Genomic DNA, 23,726 nt, shown 5'->3' with positions numbered 1-23,726 from the left:
ATTTAAAACTTTTGTAATTTTCCATTCCACTTTTCCTTGACACTTGTGTTTTTGGCATTCCATTCTTGAATTTTTACTAGGCAAATACTTACTTGGTTACCAGTATATAGGCATTAAGCCCTGGGAAAAATAGTAGTAAGCAAAACCAGAAAAAAACCCCTCCTATTGTGGAATTTAATTCTAGTATAAAGAGAGAAAGACAATAAATCAAATCTTCATATATTTGAGAGTATTTTGAAAGTGACAAATGACTCATAGGAAAATGAAGCAGGGCAGGGAGATAGGGAATGCTGGCAGGTTTTATTGGGGAAGGAAAATTTCAGTTTTAAATGAGATAGTCAAGAAATGCCTCATGAAGATGTTAACTGAGCACTGATAATGGGAACAGCTGAAGTGTTTGTAAAGTAGGTGAAAGACAATATTTGAATTATGTTTTAAATGTGTGAAATCATAACATCTGTGAAGGAATTTTTTTTTTTTTTTAAGCAGGGTTTTCAATTCATTTTCAGAATAATTCCTCAGGGAAGAGTTCTTGTTTTTGTACTGTTTCCTGTCTCCTACTCAATTGCTAAACCCACCCCTCCTTTTGTTCTCTTTCGTTTTTTAAAATCTTTGTGCCACTTCTGCCATGCTATGACTTCTTACTTCCACCTTCTTTCTTCCTATTCTGAATTTTCTTAAGCCTCTAACTCCTCCTTCCCAGGAGAGATTGCATCATCTTTCATCCTCCATTTTCTGAACTGAGCTGTGGCTACTTGGTGTTTTCTGGCCTGTGCCCTTAGCGATGCACAAAGGGCCAACATGTAGTTCATCATGTACACTTACTGAAACTTTTGCATTTGCTAAGCTCTGTAAATTCCCCACGCTTTTGACTTACCTCTGCTAGTCCAGTGATAATCCCAATGTCACTTTTTGGAATGTTTTTATATTTTCTAATGCAAACCCTATTTCCCCAAGGGGTTCATTACTGTCCATCTTTCATAAAGATTTGTACAAGCTTAAGAGCTTGCGCTTTCTCTTCTACTGTAAGTAGGACAAACATAATGTTGCTCCTACTTTAATATACCTGGGAATCTTGCTAAAATGCAGATACTGATTCAGTAGTTCTGGAGTGGGGAGCCTGAGAGTCTGCATTTCTATCACTCAGAAATGATGACTCTGGTGCTTGTCCCCACACCACAATTTTGAGTTAACAAGGAATTAGCAATCTTTGCTGGATTTGAGTTAATTATCTCTCCTGTCAGGGTATGGGCTCTGAAGTCATACTACCTGGATTTCCGTTTTCACAGTAAAACCAAAACCTGGCCCTTAGTTTATTTTTAAGATACTCTTTTCTTTAATGAATTTCTGATCTCCTAAAATCTGAGTTTCTCAAGTAGAAATTTTAAATCTTGTTACTGATTGACTGTAAGTTTTCCTCTACCTTATTCCAAGAGAAAGTTTCATTCTTAGAGCCAGGTGTTCCATTTGCTAACTTCCTAAAACTTGATTTCTTAATTTTTATCTTCAGTAGTTTTTCTTTACCTCAAAGATGATGATACATTTCTTACATGGTGAGCCTACCAGCTTATTATCTTTAATCTGTTCATTGGTGAGCTTTCCATAGGCTTGTGATTGAATTCATACACTGGGTCTCCAAAACCCATTAATGTAATTAAATTTAGATTCCAAGTGAAATGACAAAAATAACATGAGAACAGAATTCCTAATGAATGTTGGAAACTAGGATCAGGATCTATATCAAGCCCTCAGGGATAAATCCATCTCAAGTGATAAACCAAACAGTACTTGTTTAACTGAATGTGATTAAAAAGGGGAGAGGGGAGGCCTTCTGAATGCTTTCCAGTAATGCCCCATACCCCTATCAGCTTGTAACAGTGGAAACTGAAGAAATATCAGATGGTGGGCCATTAGGTATATGGCCAATCTCATTCTTGTTGGTCCTTCCTAAAAGTGCACCAGGTATGCAGAAGAGCCCACAGGGCAGGAATACTGATACGTCTAAGCTATCAGTATTCAAAATAGGATGTATGGCTCTCCACGAAAGCATTCCTTCCATTGAGAAAATGACCCAAACTAAATGCAGCCTGCCCCAATACCCAGAGGTTAGAAAGTTTTTCAAAGAGCTATGGTTGTCTCCCATTGTAGCTTTCTCTTTACTGCCTGATGGGCCATTGATCTAACAAATAACAAAGTAAACTTAACCCTTTCTCTTCTGTCTTGGTTGAGCTTAAAGGAGTCAGAGAGACCTATTTACCCATGAGTAAAACAGCTCTCTGTTCTAGATATTCTAGGTAAAGATGAATAAAGAGATTAATGCCAGTTACCATCAGTACATGGTTTAGGTAATAAGACCATTAAAGGATCAATTTTGTTCTTTCTGTGGTTGAGTTCAGGGTACCCTCCATGAAACTGGAAGTGAAATTGTAAAGAAGAGACCATCCCAGAGAATGTATGGAGTTAAAATACTGTATGGAGATGAAACTTCTAAATTAAAAGTAGGTGATCAACAGCAGATTAGCTCCAGAAAAAAACTCAATCAGTGAAGGAAACAGATCTCTAAAAATATATTTTCATTCCATAGTTACATGCAGTCATATCTTATTGTACAATGTCTTCAATTTTCAGGATAAAGGAAAGTTCTACAAATGAGAACTCATGTAAAACAGGATTCTCACAAGGGAAAAAATAAAACGAGGCTGGCAGTGAACTTCTCCACTCTCCACTGTAACAAACACTGGAATAAATAAATAATGTCTGTGGAGTTTTTGAAGGGAAAAAATATTACATAATAATCTGCCAAGCCCTGTAGTTTATGAGAGAGGGCAACAGAAATAAATAGCTCAAATACTAGAAAAACAAAGCAACTGTAAGACTTTTATCAGGAAAAAAAAAAGTATGCCAGCTGATTTAGAAATGGTCAAAACAAAGAATTTATAAATACAGTTGTTATAGAATTAAAAAAAATGGGACTGATGTGAGGAAACTAAACTTGTAGATTATTGTTAATATGGCTTTAATGAAAATTCTTTATGTTAGAAATGATTCTGGAAAATAATATATAAGCACACACATGATAACAGAACCAAAATCTCAGATTATGGTATTGATTGGATAGAGGTAAGGAAGGTAGGAAGAATCAGGTATATTTGGGGGGCACTTAAGCTGATATAACCATATAGAGTAGTGCCATACACTAACTAGACTACTTGGAATAAATTGCCCAAAGACTTAATTTGGTTAAATCCTAATCCTGGTATTTAAACCATCTTTGTAGTACTGGTTAAAATGCTTTTAGAGAATATGATCATACCAACTTAATATCAAGACATTTTGAAGAGCAGTTTCAGAATTGTGTTCACATATTCTTCTCTTCTCTGATAGAAGTTCTCTCCTGTCTCTGCTTAATTCCATTTTGACTGCATATGATGCCACCCTACTCCCCCCACCACAAGCTTTTCTACTGTTACTGAAACACTAATCCCTTTCTATTCTGTTTTGGTTTGATAAGTCTCTCCAACTATGCTGTTAGAGCTCATGGGCAGCGGCTACTTTCACTCCTCTGTCTCCAGCATTTAGTAGTCGTAGCCCTTAGTATGAATATATTTGCCAGTACAAATGAAGGATAAATAAGTCCATAGGCATTTCTTTCTTTTAAAAAAAAATCCCTCTTAGACATGTATCATCATTGCTGAACTCTGAAAAACAAGAAACAATGAGGTGTATTTTCTGAAATTTACTCCATGGTCCATTGATTACTACTATAAGTAAGATGGGGGACAGATCAACAAATGCATTCATGAGATGAAACCACTGAATATTTACTTGTGGATTCTACTTTAACAGTGTATAGAAAAATAAATTGAAGTCTGCTTAAGTGTGAGAAAGATATAAGGGAAAAGATTTCACTATCTGTGAGAGAAACATGCTTGACAAGTATTCCACATATTCAACACTGGGAATGAAAAAGACTGGTGTTAAAATTAAAGTTTCAGATTCTGAAATCATTTTATAAAAAATGTATTCCTTAGATAAATTTTGTGTTGAAATGGGTAAAGCGTTGATATTTTTTCACTGTCATTTATATGTTTGAAATTGTTACTCCTATTAATAATTCTTATATTTTACTACCTCAGAAATATTTTCACTTTCTCTATAATTTTTTTAATAATCTGAGAAGGAAACAATACATCAACTGTTGAAGTTCTGTGATCACTTTGAAGAGATTTAAGAGCCAGAGTTATTTCAAGCATAATACAATAAATAAACTTGAGACAGTTAAGCTCAAGGGACCAAGAGCAAGCCTCCAAAAGATAAGGCTGTCAGCATACATAAGTTGTGTATCTCAGGAAAGGCCAGTATACCCTGACACATGGAATGACAGTCATCTCAAAAGCAGGTACTAGACACTGCATTGATAGTTATTCATACCACAGGATGCAACTATAAACAAAGATCTTATATTCTGAGCATCTTAAAATTTTGTGTTGTCAGGAGCAGGCATGTAAGTGCCTTCAAAATCAATGATAAGATTAATAGTTTGAAAATAGCTCTGAAAGTGCATTAGGATCGTCAAAGCATTCATTGATCAGTGAAAGATGATTCTGTAGTGTCCGAATACATAACTAGAATTGTGAGCATATTAGTGCTTGAAGTACTAATTTTATGTTTTTCCATAGAAATCATAGAAAATTTAGCTGTAAAGAACTGTTAAAGGTCATTAAATCCAGTCTAACAAACACATGATGAAATGAAAGACACAGAGATTCATTCATTCATCCATCCATTCAGTAATGTTTATTGGAGATTAACTTGCCCAATTTGTAGCATTTCCAGTATTGTGACCTGTTCTTGACTAAGTCTGCTGGCTCTTTTCTGCTGACAGATTTTATATTTCTCTCTTTGTGTGAGAACCTGTACTCAAGGAAATCTTGCATACACCTTAATTCTGCATCAGGGTCTATCTTACAGGTTAGAATCATTACAGTAGCACTTCTCTGTTGGCCATATTAGTTTCTTACCAATTTAAAAATGTTAGTAGTAGTGTTGTGCTTTTATTAGCATGGCAGTCACCAATTCTGAAATTTGGTTATGCTCTCAGTTAAAGGTTTTGCTGTACTTACTATTGACTTCCCCTTCAGGTAAAACTCCCAATTGCTAATTTAAGTGACATTTACATTTACTACTTAAGATTTTTAAAATGTATAAAAATGTAATTATGTATTACACAGGGAACAATTACATACATTTAAATATCCATTTAAATTGAATTGATATAATCATGTATTTGCAGCAGTGTAGATGTCAAAACAACAGGTCTAAAGAAATTTTTTAAAAAGTTTTATTTATTTAAGTAATCTCTGGACCAAACATGGGGCTTGAACTCATGGCCCTGAGATCAAGGGTTATATGCTCTTCCAACTGAGCCAGCCATGTGCCCCTAAAGAAGTGTTTTATTTATACTGAACTGCTTTGTGACCTAACATTTTGAGACCTTCCAAAGATTTATTGAGAAGAGAGAAGAAGAAGAAATTAATGTGGTTATCTAAATGATAGCAGATAAAGGTCTACACTAGGGTGTAAACAGTAGAAATAACAGGAAGAAGTACATCAGATAATAAAGAAAATTGGTATAATAGTAGGATCAGTAGAAGACAGTGAGTTTTATGTTAGATTCCAAACCCAATGTGAGAACAAATAATATGTAAAACCAGGACTCTCTAGACTTCTGATAGGACAGCCATCTAGGTTTTAAAAATATATATACATATCAGTACATGTGTTATTTGTTTTTTTGCATACATTTACTAACATTCTATACATTATGAAACAAACATTTTTAAAAGATAAAAGTAAAATAATGTTAGTGTAAAAACTAATGACAGAAGTGTGACTGAATATGTTTTTATTTTGAAAAATTTTAACACTTGGTCATATAATAATTCAGTCTGATTTTGGTTCAGTTTACTCTGATACTTGGTTTTAATAGCTGTCATAGGTGAAAAAGACACCTTTTGGTAGATCTAAGCAAAATCTTGTAAACTATGATACTCAGTTTTAAATTCGTTCCACTAAATTTAGAATTGTTGAAATGTGACTTAGTAAATTTCTGTTGTTATGGAAATCGGTGTTTTCTTGATACCATTTTTAACATATGAATTGAAAACCTATTAAAATGCTGCAGTTGAAAGATTTTTTAATTAAAAACTCTAGTTTAAGTTTTTTAAGGTCACATATACAAACATAGGTGACATGCTGATTTTTGGTAACAGCAAACATGTAAAAATGCAGACAACTTCCAAACATTGATTTTAAATCATTTTCTCCATACGAACTTTCTTTTGAAAAGCAGTAACCTTTCCACTGTTACACTGTCTTCTTTCTATGGACAAACTCAGAATGATTATTTTTTAAAAACATGAGGTAAATATTCCTTAGGAACTTACCACAGAAAAGAACAGCACATGTGTGACGTTGTCTTTTGCTGAAAGAAAACTACATAACATCTTTAAATTTTGCAACTTTTTAAAATGCTTTGCCATAAGATAACCAAGTACAGTGTGATAAATAAAAGATATGATCATATCTTATTTCAAAGTATTGTAAAGATTTTACTTTATTTTAAAAGCTCTGTTTCTACAACATTGACCACATTGAAGACCTTTTTAATATATTTTTGCTTTTGATTTGCTATAATAGCTTATTTTATGAATGAATTTAACATGGTATTCTATAATTTTACTCTGGAACATGCATTTCATTCAAAATAAGACAAATACTGCAGAGTGCTTCTGATTCCATGGATTCCATAAAACCCTATTTTAATTAAAAAGTTAATTATTGAGAATATATCTTCTCTGGTATACCTTTCCTTTCTTGGCTCTGTTTGAAGACGCTTTTAATTACCTAAGAAGTAAGATGTCAACCTTTAATAATTCAGGGCCTCTTTTTACGTGGTAATTACTAGAAGAGTGGACTGGTACGCATTTTCAGTACCGCAGGAGAAGGAATTAAGTTTATTATGGATTGAGGTAGCTAGTAGAGGCTTCTCAGGGAAAAGTAGGACTATGAGAGGATAGGAAGGTATTTGGAATGGTTTATGGGAAGGTTTAGATAAAGTTTATAGGAAGTTGAAGGAGAAAGAGAATGATAATGAGAAAAAGTGTAAGCAAGACAGTGCATGATGAATCTAAGAGACATGGATGAGATGAAGCTGGAGGAAAGGATTCATATACAATATGTGAATGAGTTAGGAAGGTACATCCAGAGTTCCTTAATTATGAAGTTGGGCATTAAGAATTTTATGCTATTAAAAAAAAGGAATGTAATCACTATAAGCTGCCAGAGAAGAGTTCAGATCAGGTATATGGTATGGCCAGACAACTGCTGCCAGTTCTAAAGAGGCAGCAAGTTCAGGGAAGAAAATTCTTCTGAACAAAACATTAAGCCCATACATTAAGCAATAGATTCTGAAGGAAGAGTCAGGGAAGGAGTTGTGTTTTCTCTCTACCTTTGGCAAAAACAAGGTTGAAAGGAAGTTTCTGAGGGAATTACATTTAGCACTGTGTGGTGGATATCAACAATAGTAGACAGATGAATAAATAAAGGATTAGGTTAATATATAGGTGCACGTTTTTAATTAAACATTCTAAAAAATATATAATATGTATATATAGGAAAGATAAGTTGTGAATGCTATAGTGATTTAAGTGCTTCCTTTTTTTTTTTTTTTTTTTTTTTACTTTCAAGGCTTTTAAATTACATTTCATCCATAGAAGCCACCGTATTATTTAAGGAATGGGGAGCCAAAAGATAGATACAGACTTACATGTTCTCTTGTATTCCATGTCTTTTTAAATACACCAAAATGAAATCTTCATTTCATCCCTGTTTCCTGTCCAGAGCTATTTCTCATAAAAGTGGCCTCCAAAATATGGTGCACTTGACTTAAGATGTGCACATACACAAAGAAACAAAACTCTACCTTATAATCTTTATCTTAGAAAAATGAACTTAAGCTAATTGACTGATTTTTAATAGAAGGGTTGGTAGGAATACAAGTGTGTAATTTCTAGTATTAGCATTTATGAAAATATACTCTAGATGTAGGTACAATTAAAAAGTATGCCAAAGCTGACGTTGGGGTGGGGCTTTTTAAATATACAGTTTATCAGGACTTTCTCTAGAAATTTTGATTTAGAATGTTTGAATTGGTGCTTGGTAATCTGATTTTTTTTTTTTTTTTAACAAGACCTCCAAGTATTTCTTACTTGTCAGCCATATGTAGGAAATTAGCAATAGACCTATTGTACCTTATCTTGACGTAGCCCAATTCCGGGTATAGGTCCCATAGTGCTAATGGTTGTATGATTGGTATCTTACCTACTATAAGATAGCTAGAAAGATGGGCTGTCCAAGAGCTCAGAAGCAAAGCTAAAGCTCAGCAGTGATACAGGGGCTAGCATCCAGCTCACCTTATCTCTTGTGCTTTTATCCCAAAGCCAGCTTAACAGTAATTGAATTTTAGGAGTAGCAATATGTGTGTCTAGAGTAATTTAGAAGTTTGTTTACCTTTAGGTTTGAAATTGATTGTTTTAAATTATAAATTGTTACCACAGATTTTTACTATGTTCCATGTGTTTAAAACATATCATTGCTGATCAAAAACTTCATACCTTATTTTTATGAATACTATAACATGCTGACACATGGAAATGCAGAAAATAATTTTATGCTAAGGCATTTGGGTATGCAGAATACTAGAAGAAATACTATTAAGTCCTTACTATGTGCCAGGCACTGTACTAAGCACTTATCAGTACTGTATATTTAAACCTCACAACAATCCTGTGAAGTAGGTGTTTTTAGTATATGTTCTGCAGATGAGTTAACTGAAGGAGCACAGAGAGGTTAAGTAACTTGCCCATTACTTACACAGTTTTTGTTTGCTTGCTTGCTTGCTCATTTTAATTTGGAAATACTCTAACTTTTAGAACATAAACTTACTTTCATGTTATGACTTAATGATCCTTTGACTTCTTTGACTAAATGATTCTTTATCTTGAAACTTGTTATTTCTTCTACTGCCTTATTGTCTTATAAAACATATAAAAGCTCTTTTTGTTTAGTTTAACAAGGAATAAAAAGTGGCATGTAGTTACCACTTTGTAACAGTCAGATGATGAAAGAACATGACATATAAAAGCAAAGTGTTTATTGCCACTTTGAATATGTAGCCTGGTAAGATTTGTAATGTCGTATTGTTTTATACTGAAGCTTTGCTTTGTAACTGTTACTATGTTTTTAGCGTCTGAGGGATTTTTTGAGCACAGAAAGAAATTTTGGCAATTGTATTGTAATTGATGTGCAGTTTATTCGGATTTTAACATTGCCAATTTCAATATCTTATTCTTTTCTAAGGCTATAAGCCCAGTTTATGCACTTAAAAAAAAATAAATCTAGTCATACCTTCCCTAGGCTTTCAGTTAATCTTTTAAAATTATCGAATTAAATTCCTTGAAACATTTTCAAAAACAACAACCAGGGTGTATAATGAATTTAAAAAGCTTAATCAAACAATTAAATTTTATAAATCTAAATCTAATAAGTCATATTTTTAAATTCAGTTGGCCAAATTCTCCTAAATATTAAGATTTGTTTACAAATTAAACTTGTTACATAATTCATAATATAGTCATGAGTCTAATATAATGGATTCTCTAAAAATATTTCAAACATCTTTTTAAAAAATCCCAGAAAATGTATAGACAAATTATCAGTCAATGCCCAATTTATCAGTGCATCTTTATCGTAAAATGAATGCAAAGTTTTGTATTATATGTTGGATTCATTCCTTCAGTCTGCCATTTATTTGTTCATCCCAAGACTACAGATCTGCTAACACAACAAAATGCAATAGACTTTCCATCTTCCAGCCTTCCAGCATAACTCAAGAGTATACATTTGCGATCAGAGCAGGGGATCTGTGTCTACGTGCCAACCACAGTCTGTATTGCACAGGGACCCTCTACCTCCTTTTTATAGTCAGGCTCTTGCTTGCCATTGTTAACAGAAGCTTTAAGAGCCCTCACATAAGTTTAACTCAACATTTAAGTTTTACGTTTTTGCAACCTGGTTCTTTTCCTAGAAATGATGCATCCTGTAAGTTTTCCCCTTACATTTCGCAACCTGATTCTTTTCCCAGAAATGATGCATCCCTTAAGTTTTTCCCTTGGGTTACACTTCATCCCTATTATAATTGGATTTTCTAAGTCCAATTATGTAAAAACTCCCCGTAACCTTTGGCATTAAAGCCTATTTGTGTACTGATGGGGTTTTGACACCCTACTTAGGTTACTATAGCAACCCTTTCTCTTTTATAATTTAATAGTTGCCTCATTGACCATCAGTCATTTTATTGACAAGGATGATCAAGTTTAGTTTTTAACCCCTTAAATTCACAAAGCCAAAATGATTTTTCTCTCCTAGGAATGCCAGAATCACCTCCGCAGATATGGAAATGTGAATCTGGAACTGGTGACTCGAATCATTAGAGATGGTGGCCCATGGGAAGATCCAGTGTTGCAAGCTGTTCTTAAAGCCCAGCCAGCATCTCAGGAGATAGGTACTTCAGGAGACTCAAAATCCAAACCAACATTTGTGAGAAGCAAGCGCAACTTATTTCTAATTAGAGCAGTAATAGTGATTTTTCTTTATCTTCTAATACTGAATAAGAGTAATGTATTTTCACATGAAGTGTGTTTAAATTGTTACACTAACCTGGCCCAAGAATGACTTTTGACACCAGACTAGGTACATTTATTTCCAGTAGTTTCCCGTTTATTCTAATGGGAATTCAGAGTGTTAACACTTTTACTATCCAGATGTTACTTATAGTTTGTTTTTGCCACTTGTTATATTTTAAAAATCTATTTAAGTAGGAACAAACACCCTTAAAAAATCACCCTGCTTAATTAAGCACATGGAATCTCCCTTATACAGGAAACTCTGTGAGGGCTGGAACTCCACCAGTTTTTATCACCACTACTGCATATCCTCTACCCAGCCCAGAGTAGGTGGGACAGAGTAGGTGCTCAATATAAATATTTGTTAACTGAATGAATGACCACATGATGAATGCATTAAATGAATGCGTGACTATTTGAATGAATAAGTAAATTTCAATTCCAAACACTCTGGAGCAGTATTTCCCAAACTTCACCCATTAATTGAAGTTCCCCTTAATGCCCTGCATACTTCTTTGACATCACCTCCTCTTCAACCTAGATCCGCAGTATTTCCTGTGGGCCAAAATTTCCTTTGAGACAATAGGCTCTGTCAATTACTTCCAGTTTATTCTTTTTAAAAATGTTTGCCATATTATTCCTGAGCCCCAGAACATTTTGGTCACCAAATTTAGAATGTAAACTCAGCAGTAGTATAAGCAAAAATGTATGGAGAACATTTGAAGGCATGGAGAGCCCATGAAGTGCAATTATAAGATGGCCAGAGGGAAAAGACAAGACTTCCTAGCCTTGGAACCATTCAGACCTTGGTCTGGACCTTATTCCACATCACATTTTATGCTAAGCAGGTTAGGATCTTTCCATTTGTCTCAGGTTGGGGGGGTGGGGGTCTTTGAGTAGAGCTGAGTGGAGAAGGGGCTATGCTTGTGCAGCTTAAGAGCAAGCCAACCCCAGATACAAATGTGGAGGACCGTGACAGATATGGGAGAAGATGAAGAAAGAGAGAAGACCAGAAATAGTGCAAAGTGGTGGGTAAGGAGGCTACGGTAGATATGATACTGGTTTAGTGGTAAATACCCAGGGGATACAAAGGAGACTGGAACTTGATGGGAGGGTTTCAGAAAGGAATAAAAAACTGAGGAGGGAAGAAGTTGGAACTGAAGAGAAAGAGTTGGACCACTGAGGAAAAGTATTGAGTCCATATAGGAAAGGCAAGGGTGACAGACTGAGGAAAACTATGAGGAGACTGGGAAATGTGGCCAGAGCAGACAGGAGCGAGACAGAGTTTCAAAAGGAGTGAGAACAGAGGAGAGGTTGTTTGGACTTTTAGGGTAGCTTTGAGGTTTCTCTGACAGAGCTGGAACATTTCTGTTGTTGGTTGGTATAAGGGCTTTTGGCATCTGTCTCTCTCTAGTCCTTATGTACATACTTCCATACTTTGTACATACCTTATGTACATACTTTCATACTTCCACTAACATACTTCACTTTGGGAAAAGCTGCTCTAGAGTCTGATAAATATGGATGACTCTCCTCTAGTTGGTGACTTTAGGGTAAAGACCAGTCTGAAATTTATCTTTGCATTAATTAGACAAATCACTGTCTGCTTATATCATATACAGTAAACAGAACTGCAAGGCAAATGTTGAAGCCCAAATAAAACATTACTCATAGGCATTTTAGGAGCTACTGATTAAACATCACGACTAATAAAAATACTTTGGATTTGAAATATGGATCCCTGTTCTACCCCTTATTCTTTGTCCTTGGGCAAGTCATTTGACCTCTCTGAGACTCAGTTTTGTGATCTGTTAAAGAAGTACTATGATATGATACCTGTCATAGGTTGTTGTTAGGTCTAAATAAACTTAGTTTATAGATTATAGATAAAAGGTGTTTATAGATTTTTAAATTGTGTAAAAAAAAAGTATTAGTAATTATTCTTAGTGACACATGAGCATATATTAATAAGCAGTTCTATTTGGCACTACTGTCGAGTTAATTTTTTGTTAAAAAGTAATAAAATATATTACATTTTCATTAATTCAAATTACTTTTCTCTGTAATTAATCTAAATCAATGTGGTTTTAATGATAGGAGTCAGCCTTTTAATCTTACAGTAGTGAAAATATTAGGCAGTAAAAAAAAATTAAGTACATAATAGACTTGAAATTCCAGATCCGATATTATCTGAAACATTTTAACATATTAGTGAACTGAAAAGAGAATATTTCATTTTATTTTCTTTTTAATTTTTTTTTTCACTTTTTAGACCGAAAAGAAATTAATAGTTCTTAAGCACTGTTTTGGTGTTCCTCTTCTTTCTGTTTTTCCAATTATATAACTGAGTATTCTTGTCACAAATAAACTCCTACTAAGGAATATGCTATTTAATTAAATAACTACTTACTACTTAGATACCACATGTTAGTGGTAAAGTTTCAGACAACCTTGAGAATCTCAAGAGTAATAAGTCTCTGTTTTCTTTTTAATATAGTGAACAAATATTTAAGTTCTGAAAATCCACTGTTCTTTGAACTACGTGCCAGATACCTAATTGCTTGTGAACGCATACCTGAAGCAATGGCTCTTATTAAATCTTGTATAAATCACCCAGAAATCAGCAAAGACTTGTACTTCCATCAAGCGCTCTTCACATGTCTGTTTATGTCACCTGTAGAAGATCAGCTATTCCAGGAGGTAATGTTTGAGATTATGTTTGCCTATTACTATTTTAACCTTATCAAAAATAAGAAAAGTAGCCCTTTCTTGTTAAATTCCTTTTGCAGTAACACCAGAGATTGTAAGATTATGTTATCTAGATGTGTTCTCATTGGCACCATTCTTTAAGCTCCTGTTGAATTAGATAATCTGATATTAACAAATGATGCAATTAACAAAACATTCATCAGTGCTTATTATTCATGGTGAGCTTCTTGTGATAGATAAGAGGTTAAATAAAAATCGAGGATTTTTAATAAAAATTTGTTAATCTTGTTTTTTTTTCAGCACTTTTAAAAATAATTTTTATGAAGTATTTTGCCTTTTAAATACTAAAAAATTAAATGCTCCTGTCTGTATTTTGTTTATTTTTTAAAGATGAAAGAATTAATCTTTTCCTAATAATAGAACTTATTTATCTACAAGCTGTGGACATTAATGAGATTTAAAAAATGAGATAAAATAGTCATAAAATTGTAGGTTCTATATAATGAAACTATGAAAATATTTCTGTGTAATTCATCATTGTCTTTGTAGAAGAAAACCAGAAATTTAATTTTTTTCCTGAATATTAACTCTACACATTTAATGCAATTAGCTTTTTAGATATTTTTAATGATATGAACTGCTTTTTCTTTTCTTTTTATAGCATTTATTAAAAACTGATTGTAAAAGTGGGATTGATATCATCTGTAACACTGAAAAAGAAGGCAAGACTATGTTAGCCTTGCAACTCTGTGAATCCTTTCTTATTCCACAACTCCAGAATGGAGATATGTACTGTATCTGGTAAGTGTTCCCAATATGGAAGCTGAGATGGGGAACAGAAGGAGAATGGTTAGCCGAGTCTTGACTTTGTCTTTCAAAAAGTTAGGTGAAAATGTAAAGTCACTTTTTAAAAATTTATTGTGTGAGAAACAACAGTTTATTGTAAGACCTAAAAAAGACAATGACCATGTACCAGTAATTGACAGTGTAAATGTTTAAAGTATGTATTATAATGAAAGAATTGTATTTTAAATTATATGTGGAGTGTTAGTTTTTTAGGACTTTTTTTTTTTTAGAACTGTTTTAGGTTCACAGCAAGATTGAGGGGGGAGTACTGACATTTCTCATTACATCCCCATCCCCATCCATGCAGTTCCCCCATTATCAGCATTACTCAAAAACCGTTACTCACCAGAAAAATATTTTATTTTTTTTTTAAATCAGGGATGAACCTACAGTGGTATATCATAACCACCCAAAGTCCATAGTTTATCTTAGAGTTCACCATTCCTGTTATATAATCTATGGGTTTGGATAAATGTCTAATGAAATATATCATTTTAATATACAGAGTATTTTCATTATCCCCAAATCCTCTGTGCTTGACCTATTCATTTCTTACCTTCCTTCCCCTCCCTCACCTCTGGAAACCACTGATCTTTTTACTATTGTCATTGTTTTGCCTTTTCCCCAGTATCATATAGTTGGAATTATATAGTATATAGCCTTTACAGATTGGCTTTTTTCATTTAGTAATATGCATTTAAGGTTCCACCATGTCTTTTAATAGCTTGATAGCTAATTTCTTTTTAGCCCTGAATAATATTCCATTATGTGGATGTGCCACAGTTTATGCATACATTCAGCTACTGAAGGACATATTGGTTGCTTCCGAGTTTTGGCAACTACAAAGAAATAAAGCAGCTATAAATATCCTTGTGCAGGTTTTTGTGTGGACATAAGTTTTCAGATCCTTCGGGTAAATACCAAGGAGCATGATTACTGAAATGTGTGATAAGAACAGGTTTAGTTTTGTAAGAAAAAGCCTAACTTGTCTTCCAAAGTGGCTGTACTGTTTTGTGTTACCACCAGCAATGTATGAGAATTGTCAGTGTTCCAGAATTTGACCATTCTGATAGGTGTATAGTGGCATCCTGTTTTAATCTGTATTTCCCTGATGATATATGATATGGAGCATCTTTTCATGTGCTTGTTTTTTATTACCTATATATCTTCTTTGGTGAGGTGTTAAGTTTTTTGGCCCATTTTAAATCAAATTATTAATAAGTTTTCTTTTTGCTGAGTTCTGAAAAGTCTTTTTCTCTATTATGGATAGTAGCCCTTTATCAGATATGTCTTTTACAAACATTTTCTCCCAATCTGTGGTCTGTTTTTATTTCTCTTTTTAATTTTTGAACAAAGTCTAGCAGATCAATTATTTCCTTAGTGGATCATGACTGTGATGTTTTAAAAAAGCATCACCATACCCAGGGTCATCTAGGTGTTCTCTTACATTATCTTCTAGGAGTTTGATAGTTTCGCATTTTATTTTTAGGTCTGTGACCCATTTTGACTTAATCTTTGTGAAAGGTATAAAGTGTGTTTCTAGATTCATTTTTTTTTTTGTATGTAGATGTCCAGTTCCAGCACCATTTGTTGATGAGACTGTCGTCAACTTTCATTGTATTGCCTTTGCTCATTTATCAAAGATCGGTTGACTGTATTTATGTGGGCCTATTTCTGGGCTCTCTGTTCTGTTCTCTTGATATATTAGTCTTTTCTTTCACCAATACAACATTGTCTTTATTATGTTTGGCTTTTTTTTTTTAAAAAAAAGTGGGTATCATCAGTCCTTCTACTTTGTTCTTCAATATTCTACTGGTTATTCTGGTTTTTTTTTTTTACCTCATTATAAACCTTAGAATCTGTTTGTTGATACCCACAAAATAACCTCGTGGGATTTTGATTGGGTTTGCACTGAATTTGTAGATAAGTTGGAACTGATATGACAACACTGTTTCCTATCCAGGGAAACATGGAATAGCTATCCATTTATTTAGTTCTTTGATTTCACTTACTAGTTTTATAGTTTTCATCTGAGATGACCTGAGCCAAAATCAAGAGTGGGACCTTACTCAGTCACCTAGGCATCCCAGCTATGGGCATTTTTTGATCAGTACTTTTGAATTTTAAATTCTGAAATACATATTTTTCATTTACCTTCTCTTTAATAGGTAATATTAGTAAATTTTAATTAGAAAATTTTAATAGAGTACAAAGCCTTTATTATATATTGTCTATATCTAAAGTTTATTTTTCTGAAGAGAGAAATTCCAGTACTAATGTCATTGAAGATAAGAAATTTAAGAAATAAAATAAACTGCTGGTTTATTTAAATTGTTTAACCTGGTGGTTACAGCTTGTTAAGTTAAAGTTATAGATTGGTTTGAGAGTGATTGGTAGTGATAAAAAATACCCAGAATAGTGAGTCAAGAGATATTTGGGCTTTAAAAGGATACCATACTCCTAAAAACATCAATTTCTATCTTTCAGGAATCAGTCAAATTTAAATACATTTTGCATTTTATGCTTCAGTCTAGTTTATTTCTTACAATAGTTTTTGAAAACTATCACCATAACAAGTTTACTTCACAGACAGAGTTAGGTAGTGAACCACAGTCGCCAAGCACCATAAACAAGATATTTCATTTACCAGTGCTTGTTTATATATCTTCCCTCTACTCTCCTGGTAGCCACTCTCTACCTCAAGAAAATTAGTCATTTTCATAACTAGTGCCCAGACAACCAGGGCACTGGTAGTCATATGTTAGCACTCTTTGACCCCATCCATTGCTCCTCAACCCACCATTTACACAATTATAAATAGGTACATGCACTAAGCAACCTTAAGGAATTTAAAATCTGTCATTCTAGTATCAAGTAGCTCTTTAAAAACTTTAGTAAACATAAAGTCACACAGAGGGCTTGTTATTTAAAGCAGGTTGTCTTGCCTACTCTCAGAGCTTTTAATTGCATGGTTCTGGGTAAGGAACTGTACGTTTTTATCTTCCTCTTTGACATTTTAATTATTATGTGTAGTGGTGTGGACCTCCTTGGGTTCGTCTTGTTTCAAACTCTGTGCCTCCTGAACCTGGATGTTGTCAGCTATTATTTCTTCATGTAAGTTCTCTGCCCCTTTCTCTCCTCCTTCTGGGACTCCTAAAATGTAAATGTTTGCTGGGTGTTATCTAAGACATCCCTTATCCTTGTTTTTCAAAACTCTTTTTTCTTTTTGCTATTCAGCTTGGGTGCTTTCTATCCAGACTGCTGCTCTGTTCTGCATTCACTAATCTGTTGATTTCTTCCGATGTAGTTTACACTTCAGTTTTTATACTTTCTAACACTGATTGGTTCTTCTTTTATATTTTCTATTTTTTTGATGAAATTCTCACTGAGTTCATCCACTCCTCTCTCCATTCTGGTGAGCAGATTTATACCATTACTTTGAACTCTTTATCAGCCGGGATCACTTATCTGTTTCATTTAGTTCTTTTTCTGAGGTTTTTTTTTTTTTTTTTCCCCTTGTTCTTTCATTTGGAGCATATTCCTCTGTCTCCTCATTTGCTTGACATTCTGTTTTTGTTTCTATGAATTAAGTGGAACAGCTGCTTCTACACTTGAAGGAATGATCTTGTGTTTGGTCATCTCTTATATAGACTGTGTGTGCCTGGTGTCTTTGACTAGCTAGCTAGAGCTGTGGCTGGCCCCGTGTACTGGGGCCATGCTAGTGGGAAGGGCGGAGCTGAAGTGGCTATAGACTGGGGTGATACTGGGGTTCTCTGCACAGAAGGTACACTGGCAGAACAGCTGAAGCTGAAGTGGGTGCAGGGTAGTCCCAGGGCTCTCCTGTATTGAGGGTGACAGTAGATGGTAAAGTCGGTACAAGCTGGGGTGTCCTGGGATACTCTGTGTAGGGGGTTGCCCTCCTGGGGCATCTGGAGCAAAAGCGGATTCTATAGTGCCCTGGGATGCTGTGCTCCAGGGGTGCCTTGGCAAGTTGTCTGGAGCTGTAGTGGTACGGGCTGGAGTATTTCATGGTGCTTTGTGCCTGTGTTACCTTGTCAGGTAGTCTGGAGCTATAGTGAACACCGACAACAGGTGTCCTGGTGGGCACTACATGGAGCTGCCAGTGGGACAGTTGGGGCTGGTGTGTGTAGAGGTGGTAGAGGGCCTGGACCATGTTCCTATCCATGCTGTCAAGGTGCTTGGGGAATGTAAACTGTGGTGCTTGACAGCCCCACTGACCTAGAGAGAGTGTTCCAGCCATCTCCTGACATTTGGCAGAGTTCTAGGGCTAGATCCCTTATATTCTACTTACCCTTTTAAACTGCAGCTCTGTGTGTGTGTGTGTGTGTGTGCGCGCACACGCGTGTGCATGTGCACGCACGTAAATGAATCTGTTCACAGACCCTCAGTACTACTCCCCACTGCAGTGCACAGGGTTGGGAGTGGTAGTTCCCTTTGTTAAGTGTCTCTATTTTTCTTGCTATTCTCTATGTGGTTTCCCTATCTTTTGTTGTGCAGAAGTTGTCGAGTCACTCCTTGGTTCTTCAAGAGGAATTGCTCTGTAAGTGGGTATAGATTTGGTATGTCCCTGGAGAAGCTGAGTTCAGGGTCTCCCTACGTCGCCATCTTGGACCTAAATTCTTAAATATTTAAAACAGTAGCTTGAAGATGGATTTAAATGATAAACTCACTTAATATTCTTTATAGATTAAAATCTTCAGACTCAGAAATACGGAGTCTAGAAACTAGTGGGCTTATCTTCTAGGGGAGTATATTTTTAATTGATCATGCAAATTAGTATTAAAAAGTTTACCATATAAAGTAGAATTCCAGATAGAGGGGATCAGGAGACAGCGGTAGGACATATAATTTGAAATAGTTTTTGAAGTCTTACTCTTCCTTTCCTTTCCTTCCTATCTATTAGAAAAGGGGAGGTAGGAGGGGGAACGGGAAGAGAATCTCAAACAGGCCCCACACCAACCCATGGTTCAGCCTAACAACCCTGAGATCATGACCTGGGCCAAAATGAAGAGTCAGTCAACTGAACCACCCCAGGCACCCCTAAAGTATTATTATTTCTTGATATGTAGTTAGAAACAGAATATAGTCATGACTGTTATAGTAGATCTTTTCCTATGGGGAAAGGAGGAACGGAATGTTCTGACTCTGGCTATATTAAGCTATTTAAATGGGATATCTTTAGCCTTTTCATTTTAAAAAACTCATAAGTAAATTGGAATCTCAAGTATATAAAACAAACAGAAAGACCAAGAAGATACTCTGTTTTCTTCTCTTGGCTAACCATTTTACTCTGTAAAAACAGAAGAGTACCTATCTTTCCTGCCTCTGGGTAAAAAAAAAAAAAAAAAAAAAAAGCTGGGTATGCAACTCCCAGCTGCCTACCTGTTCCTTTTTCCTTCCTTCGGAGTAGGCAGAGTTCTGATTCCCAGCTCTCTTATTTCTTCTACTTCTCTATATTTCTGAATTACTTGGGTCCTTTTTTGATGCTTCTTAAAATTGATTTCTTACCATAATTGAAGAGCAGGATTCTTTCCAGCCTATAAGGTCTGTGTGGTCTATTTCATTTTGGCCTTTCCTACAAACCAGCTTAACCTCATCTCCCGTCTCTGTGGACAGAACCTGATCCACAGTTCAGTTTTGCTCTATATGAAGCCAGTGGAGCAAGTTACCAACCCCATTTCTCTCACCACAGCTGACAGCAACTACTAGTAATAGTAACAGCAGCTACTCATATATACTGAGTGCTTTCTATAGTCTATACTTTGTATATGCATTCCTTCTTTATTCCAGTAATCTTATGGAGTAGATACTATTATGTCCAAGCCATACAACTAGTAAATAATGAAGCCAGGATTCATACCCAGACAGCCTGACTCACAGCCTCTTCTATTAAATACTACTTACTACACACAGATCAATATATATATAAAAGCATCTATGTTTTAAGAGTGACTGGAGATACTGATATACCCTGCATTCTCTGCAACTTGTCGATGATTTTATTAGTAGTTAGCTACCTGGGAAATGTGTTTGAACACTATATAGGTGCTGTGTTTTCTATAGGACCCTCTGTTTGAAAAGAAAATGTAAGCTTCATAAACAGTGTTTGCTTATAAACAAAGAAGACTATCACTGGTTTTCAGGATGTTAATTTTCCTTCAGAATCCACTGTATAAGTAAAACCTGAGAACCCTTTGTAAATTCAGTCAAAATGGAGCTTCATAACCATATCCTGAGATACCTGCTTTGCTTGCTAGAAAGCTAAAATCCATATTGGTAGCCCTTTCCTGTAAATTTACTAGGATCTTGAGATTACATTTTATTCACCAAGTTTCATTTGAATTAATAGAAACAAAGGGAAATAACATCTCCCTTTTCAAAAAAGAAAACTAATAATAATATTGTATTCTAAAGATGTCTGTTAGGAGTCTCCAACTTATTTTTTGGAGTAAGTTGGAGAATAAATACATACATTTCTAATATGTTAAATATCCATCTGTGCAAAATTGAATGCAATGGAATACTCTCCCATAACTTCCAACTATCGTTTTTTTATTTTTTCTCTTTAAATCTGTTGCAGAGATACGGCATGTCTTTTTTTTTTTTTTTTTTTTAAGATTTTATTTATTTGACAGAGATCACAAGTAGGCAGAGAGGCAGGCAGGGGTGGGGGGAAGCAGGCTCCCTGCTGAGCAGAGAGCCCAATGCGGGGCTCGTTCCCAGAACCCTGAGATCATGACCTGAGCCGAAGGCAGAGGCTTAACCCACTGAGCCACCCATGCACCCATGGTATGTCTTCTTAAACAGTTAATGTGCTTGCCTTCTACCTCTTCCCTTTTCTCATAAAATACCTCTTATTTAGAGTGTCCACCATCATCTCATTCTATGTCTACAATTTCCCTTAATACAGTTCTTTAAGAGACTCCCTCTAAATGCTCTTAGCATTTAGGAATACTTTTGTTGTTGTTGTTGTTACCAGTTTCTTAACTACCAAATATTTATTGCATAAATCTCACAGCCTGGTACTACTAAGACTATAAAAATTAGGAAAGAATATAGGAAATTAGTGATTTATTAAACATATATACTAGACATTTAGACATTTTATCTAGGTGTTTTCACTTACCTCTCTCAGTTCTTTTTATGTATAAGAAAACTGTGGATAAAAGAGATAAAAGCCACATAGGTAGTAACAAAATGGAGTTGGGATATATACTAGTCAGTTTGCAAGTGAGAGCATCCTGTGTCTAATTAGTTTAGGGAAAGGGTATAGTGCATGGAAAAAATACTGAGGTATGACCAAAAAAGGGGGGGCCGGGATATAGTAGATCCCTAAATATAACTGCTACCAGGGACACTGATTTTTCTTCTCTCCAACTGAGTACATTCCAGGGACTCTGGCCTAACTGGGGTCAGTTTCCTACCCCTGACTTAGTATCTTAAGGATGGTGAGGAGGTTCATATAGGAAACATGGCTACTGGAATTCCAACCTTGTTTAGTAGGACTACTTCCAGAGAAAGGTGGCTCACTGAGAACTGGGTAGTATCACACTGGTTAGTATACAATGTCCTCTTAAGAACTCTTTTATTCCCAGTCTTATGTTCTTGCCACTACTTCCCCTATATAATGTGTTACTGAACTTTACAATGTAGTAATAGTTGGGGGAATAGGACCTACAAAATAGCAATGAGGAACTATAAGAAAGGTATGAGATCAATAAGAGAGATAAGATCTGTTCTGAAGTACTTAACCACTTCAGTTTGGGGTATTCATGAAGGCATTCCTGAAGAAGTTACATGATCAAGACTTTGAAAGATAAGCTCATCTTAGAAATGAGGTACTTTCCAAGTACAGTAAACTACCATAAACAAAATGAGAATAAACAGAGCACATTAACTAATTAACCTTGAAGAGTGCACAGGATTAAAATCGTATCCTTCTGACCCCAAAACCTGTTTTTGTTGCTGTTAATAGTACGTGACATATGGAATACACTGAATGAAATCTTTTGAAAGTCCATTTATCAACCTCTGCAGAAGTCCATATGTGAGATTAGAGAAGCTAAGGTAGTAGCACTGAGAGAGCGTGGTATGGTTGTGGGCAAAAATATAATTGAAATACATAGGCTGTGGGAAATAGATAGATTAGAACCAAACAGGTTTGAGTAAGGTTCCGTGTCATTGACTGACCTAGGAAAAGATAATCTGTTTTGCGGGAGTATTATTTGTTCTTGGTGGATTCTGGTGATACAAAGCAATTTAAATTGAAATACCCAGGCATGTAAATAGGGAGAGAAGCCAGAGCTAGACATTTGAAAGCAAGGTGTGAAAACTGGTGAGATTTTATGTATGCAAAAAAAGTGGGGTTGTGGACTGAAACTCGAGAACACCCACATTGCTAGAAGGAAATGGAAGTAGAATTTTGGTTTTGTCTTCTACGTTGCTTGCTATCATTTTCACTTTTGTGCTTTCTGTATTGTCTAAGTAGACAATGTGCACCTTCATGATAGTAGTTAAGCTGTCCTTACTTAGATTTAATAGCTATATGTGTTGGGCTCAAAGTATACTACTCAGTAAATCACTTAAAAAAATTCATCGGTTATTTTAATACTCTTTAGAATATGATGCTTTATGTCACTTGATACATTTTAAAGAGTTATAATTTACTAGCGTATGATATCTAAATATATCAGTTATATCTTACGAATTCCTTTGTCCCAAACTCCTGCCTTGTCTATATAATAGTGGCCATATTTTAGAAAAGAATCTATCTGTGAAATACTATAAACATAAAATTTCAGAGTCCAACCTATAATAATTTACAATTTAACCTATAGTACTTTGGGTATCTTCACAAATTGAAAATGAAAAATAATGAACATTTCTTTGCAGAAAGTGTACAAAATTGATCTCTGAATTTACAAGTAGGTATTAAAGACCAAAGTTTATTTTTTTAAAGTAGTATCATTAATATTGGTACACAGGGATTAGAATTTATCATGTACTAGAGGTGCAGGTTTGTCAGCATATGAGGAGGATTCATTCCTTACCACTGTGTTACAGTTTCTGATCTCTGTTTTCTTCTAGATTCTTCTAGTCCCACCCAGGCAGCAGAAGTAGCTTGGAGATTAACATAATACCCATTTACACCCACTTTGTATACACTCCAGCCAGGGTACTTAATAGAACTAGCAAAAGATCGCTAATACCTATATTTGAATAAACTGTGTTTTTGATATTTCTCTTTTTTTCTCATTTACAGGGAGTTGATTTTCATATGGAGTAAACTTCAGCTTAAGTCTAATCCTTCAAAACAAGTTTTTGTAGATCAATGCTACCAGCTTTTAAGAACAGCAACTAATGTGAGAGTCATATTTCCTTTCATGAAAATCATTAAAGATGAGG

General features: G+C 34.9%; 1 protein-coding gene across 1 annotated transcript in view; it reads left to right on the top strand.

Annotated features, from left to right (window-relative positions):
* ZNF654 (zinc finger protein 654) overlaps positions 1–23,726 on the top strand; it is an 80,529-nt gene that overhangs the window by 46,962 nt on the left and 9,841 nt on the right. The window contains exons 4-7 of the mRNA XM_059392133.1: positions 10,489–10,624; positions 13,243–13,445; positions 14,116–14,255; positions 23,584–23,725. Of these exons, the coding sequence (XP_059248116.1) occupies positions 10,489–10,624; positions 13,243–13,445; positions 14,116–14,255; positions 23,584–23,725 (621 nt within the window). The remainder of the gene's footprint in view (positions 1–10,488; positions 10,625–13,242; positions 13,446–14,115; positions 14,256–23,583; position 23,726) is intronic.

The sequence above is a fragment of the Mustela nigripes genome, chromosome 2 (genome assembly GCF_022355385.1).
Source record: "Mustela nigripes isolate SB6536 chromosome 2, MUSNIG.SB6536, whole genome shotgun sequence".
Taxonomy (NCBI): Eukaryota; Metazoa; Chordata; class Mammalia; order Carnivora; family Mustelidae; genus Mustela; species Mustela nigripes.
The sequence above is the reverse complement of the archived record's forward strand: the minus strand, read 5'-3'. Positions and strand labels throughout refer to the sequence as shown.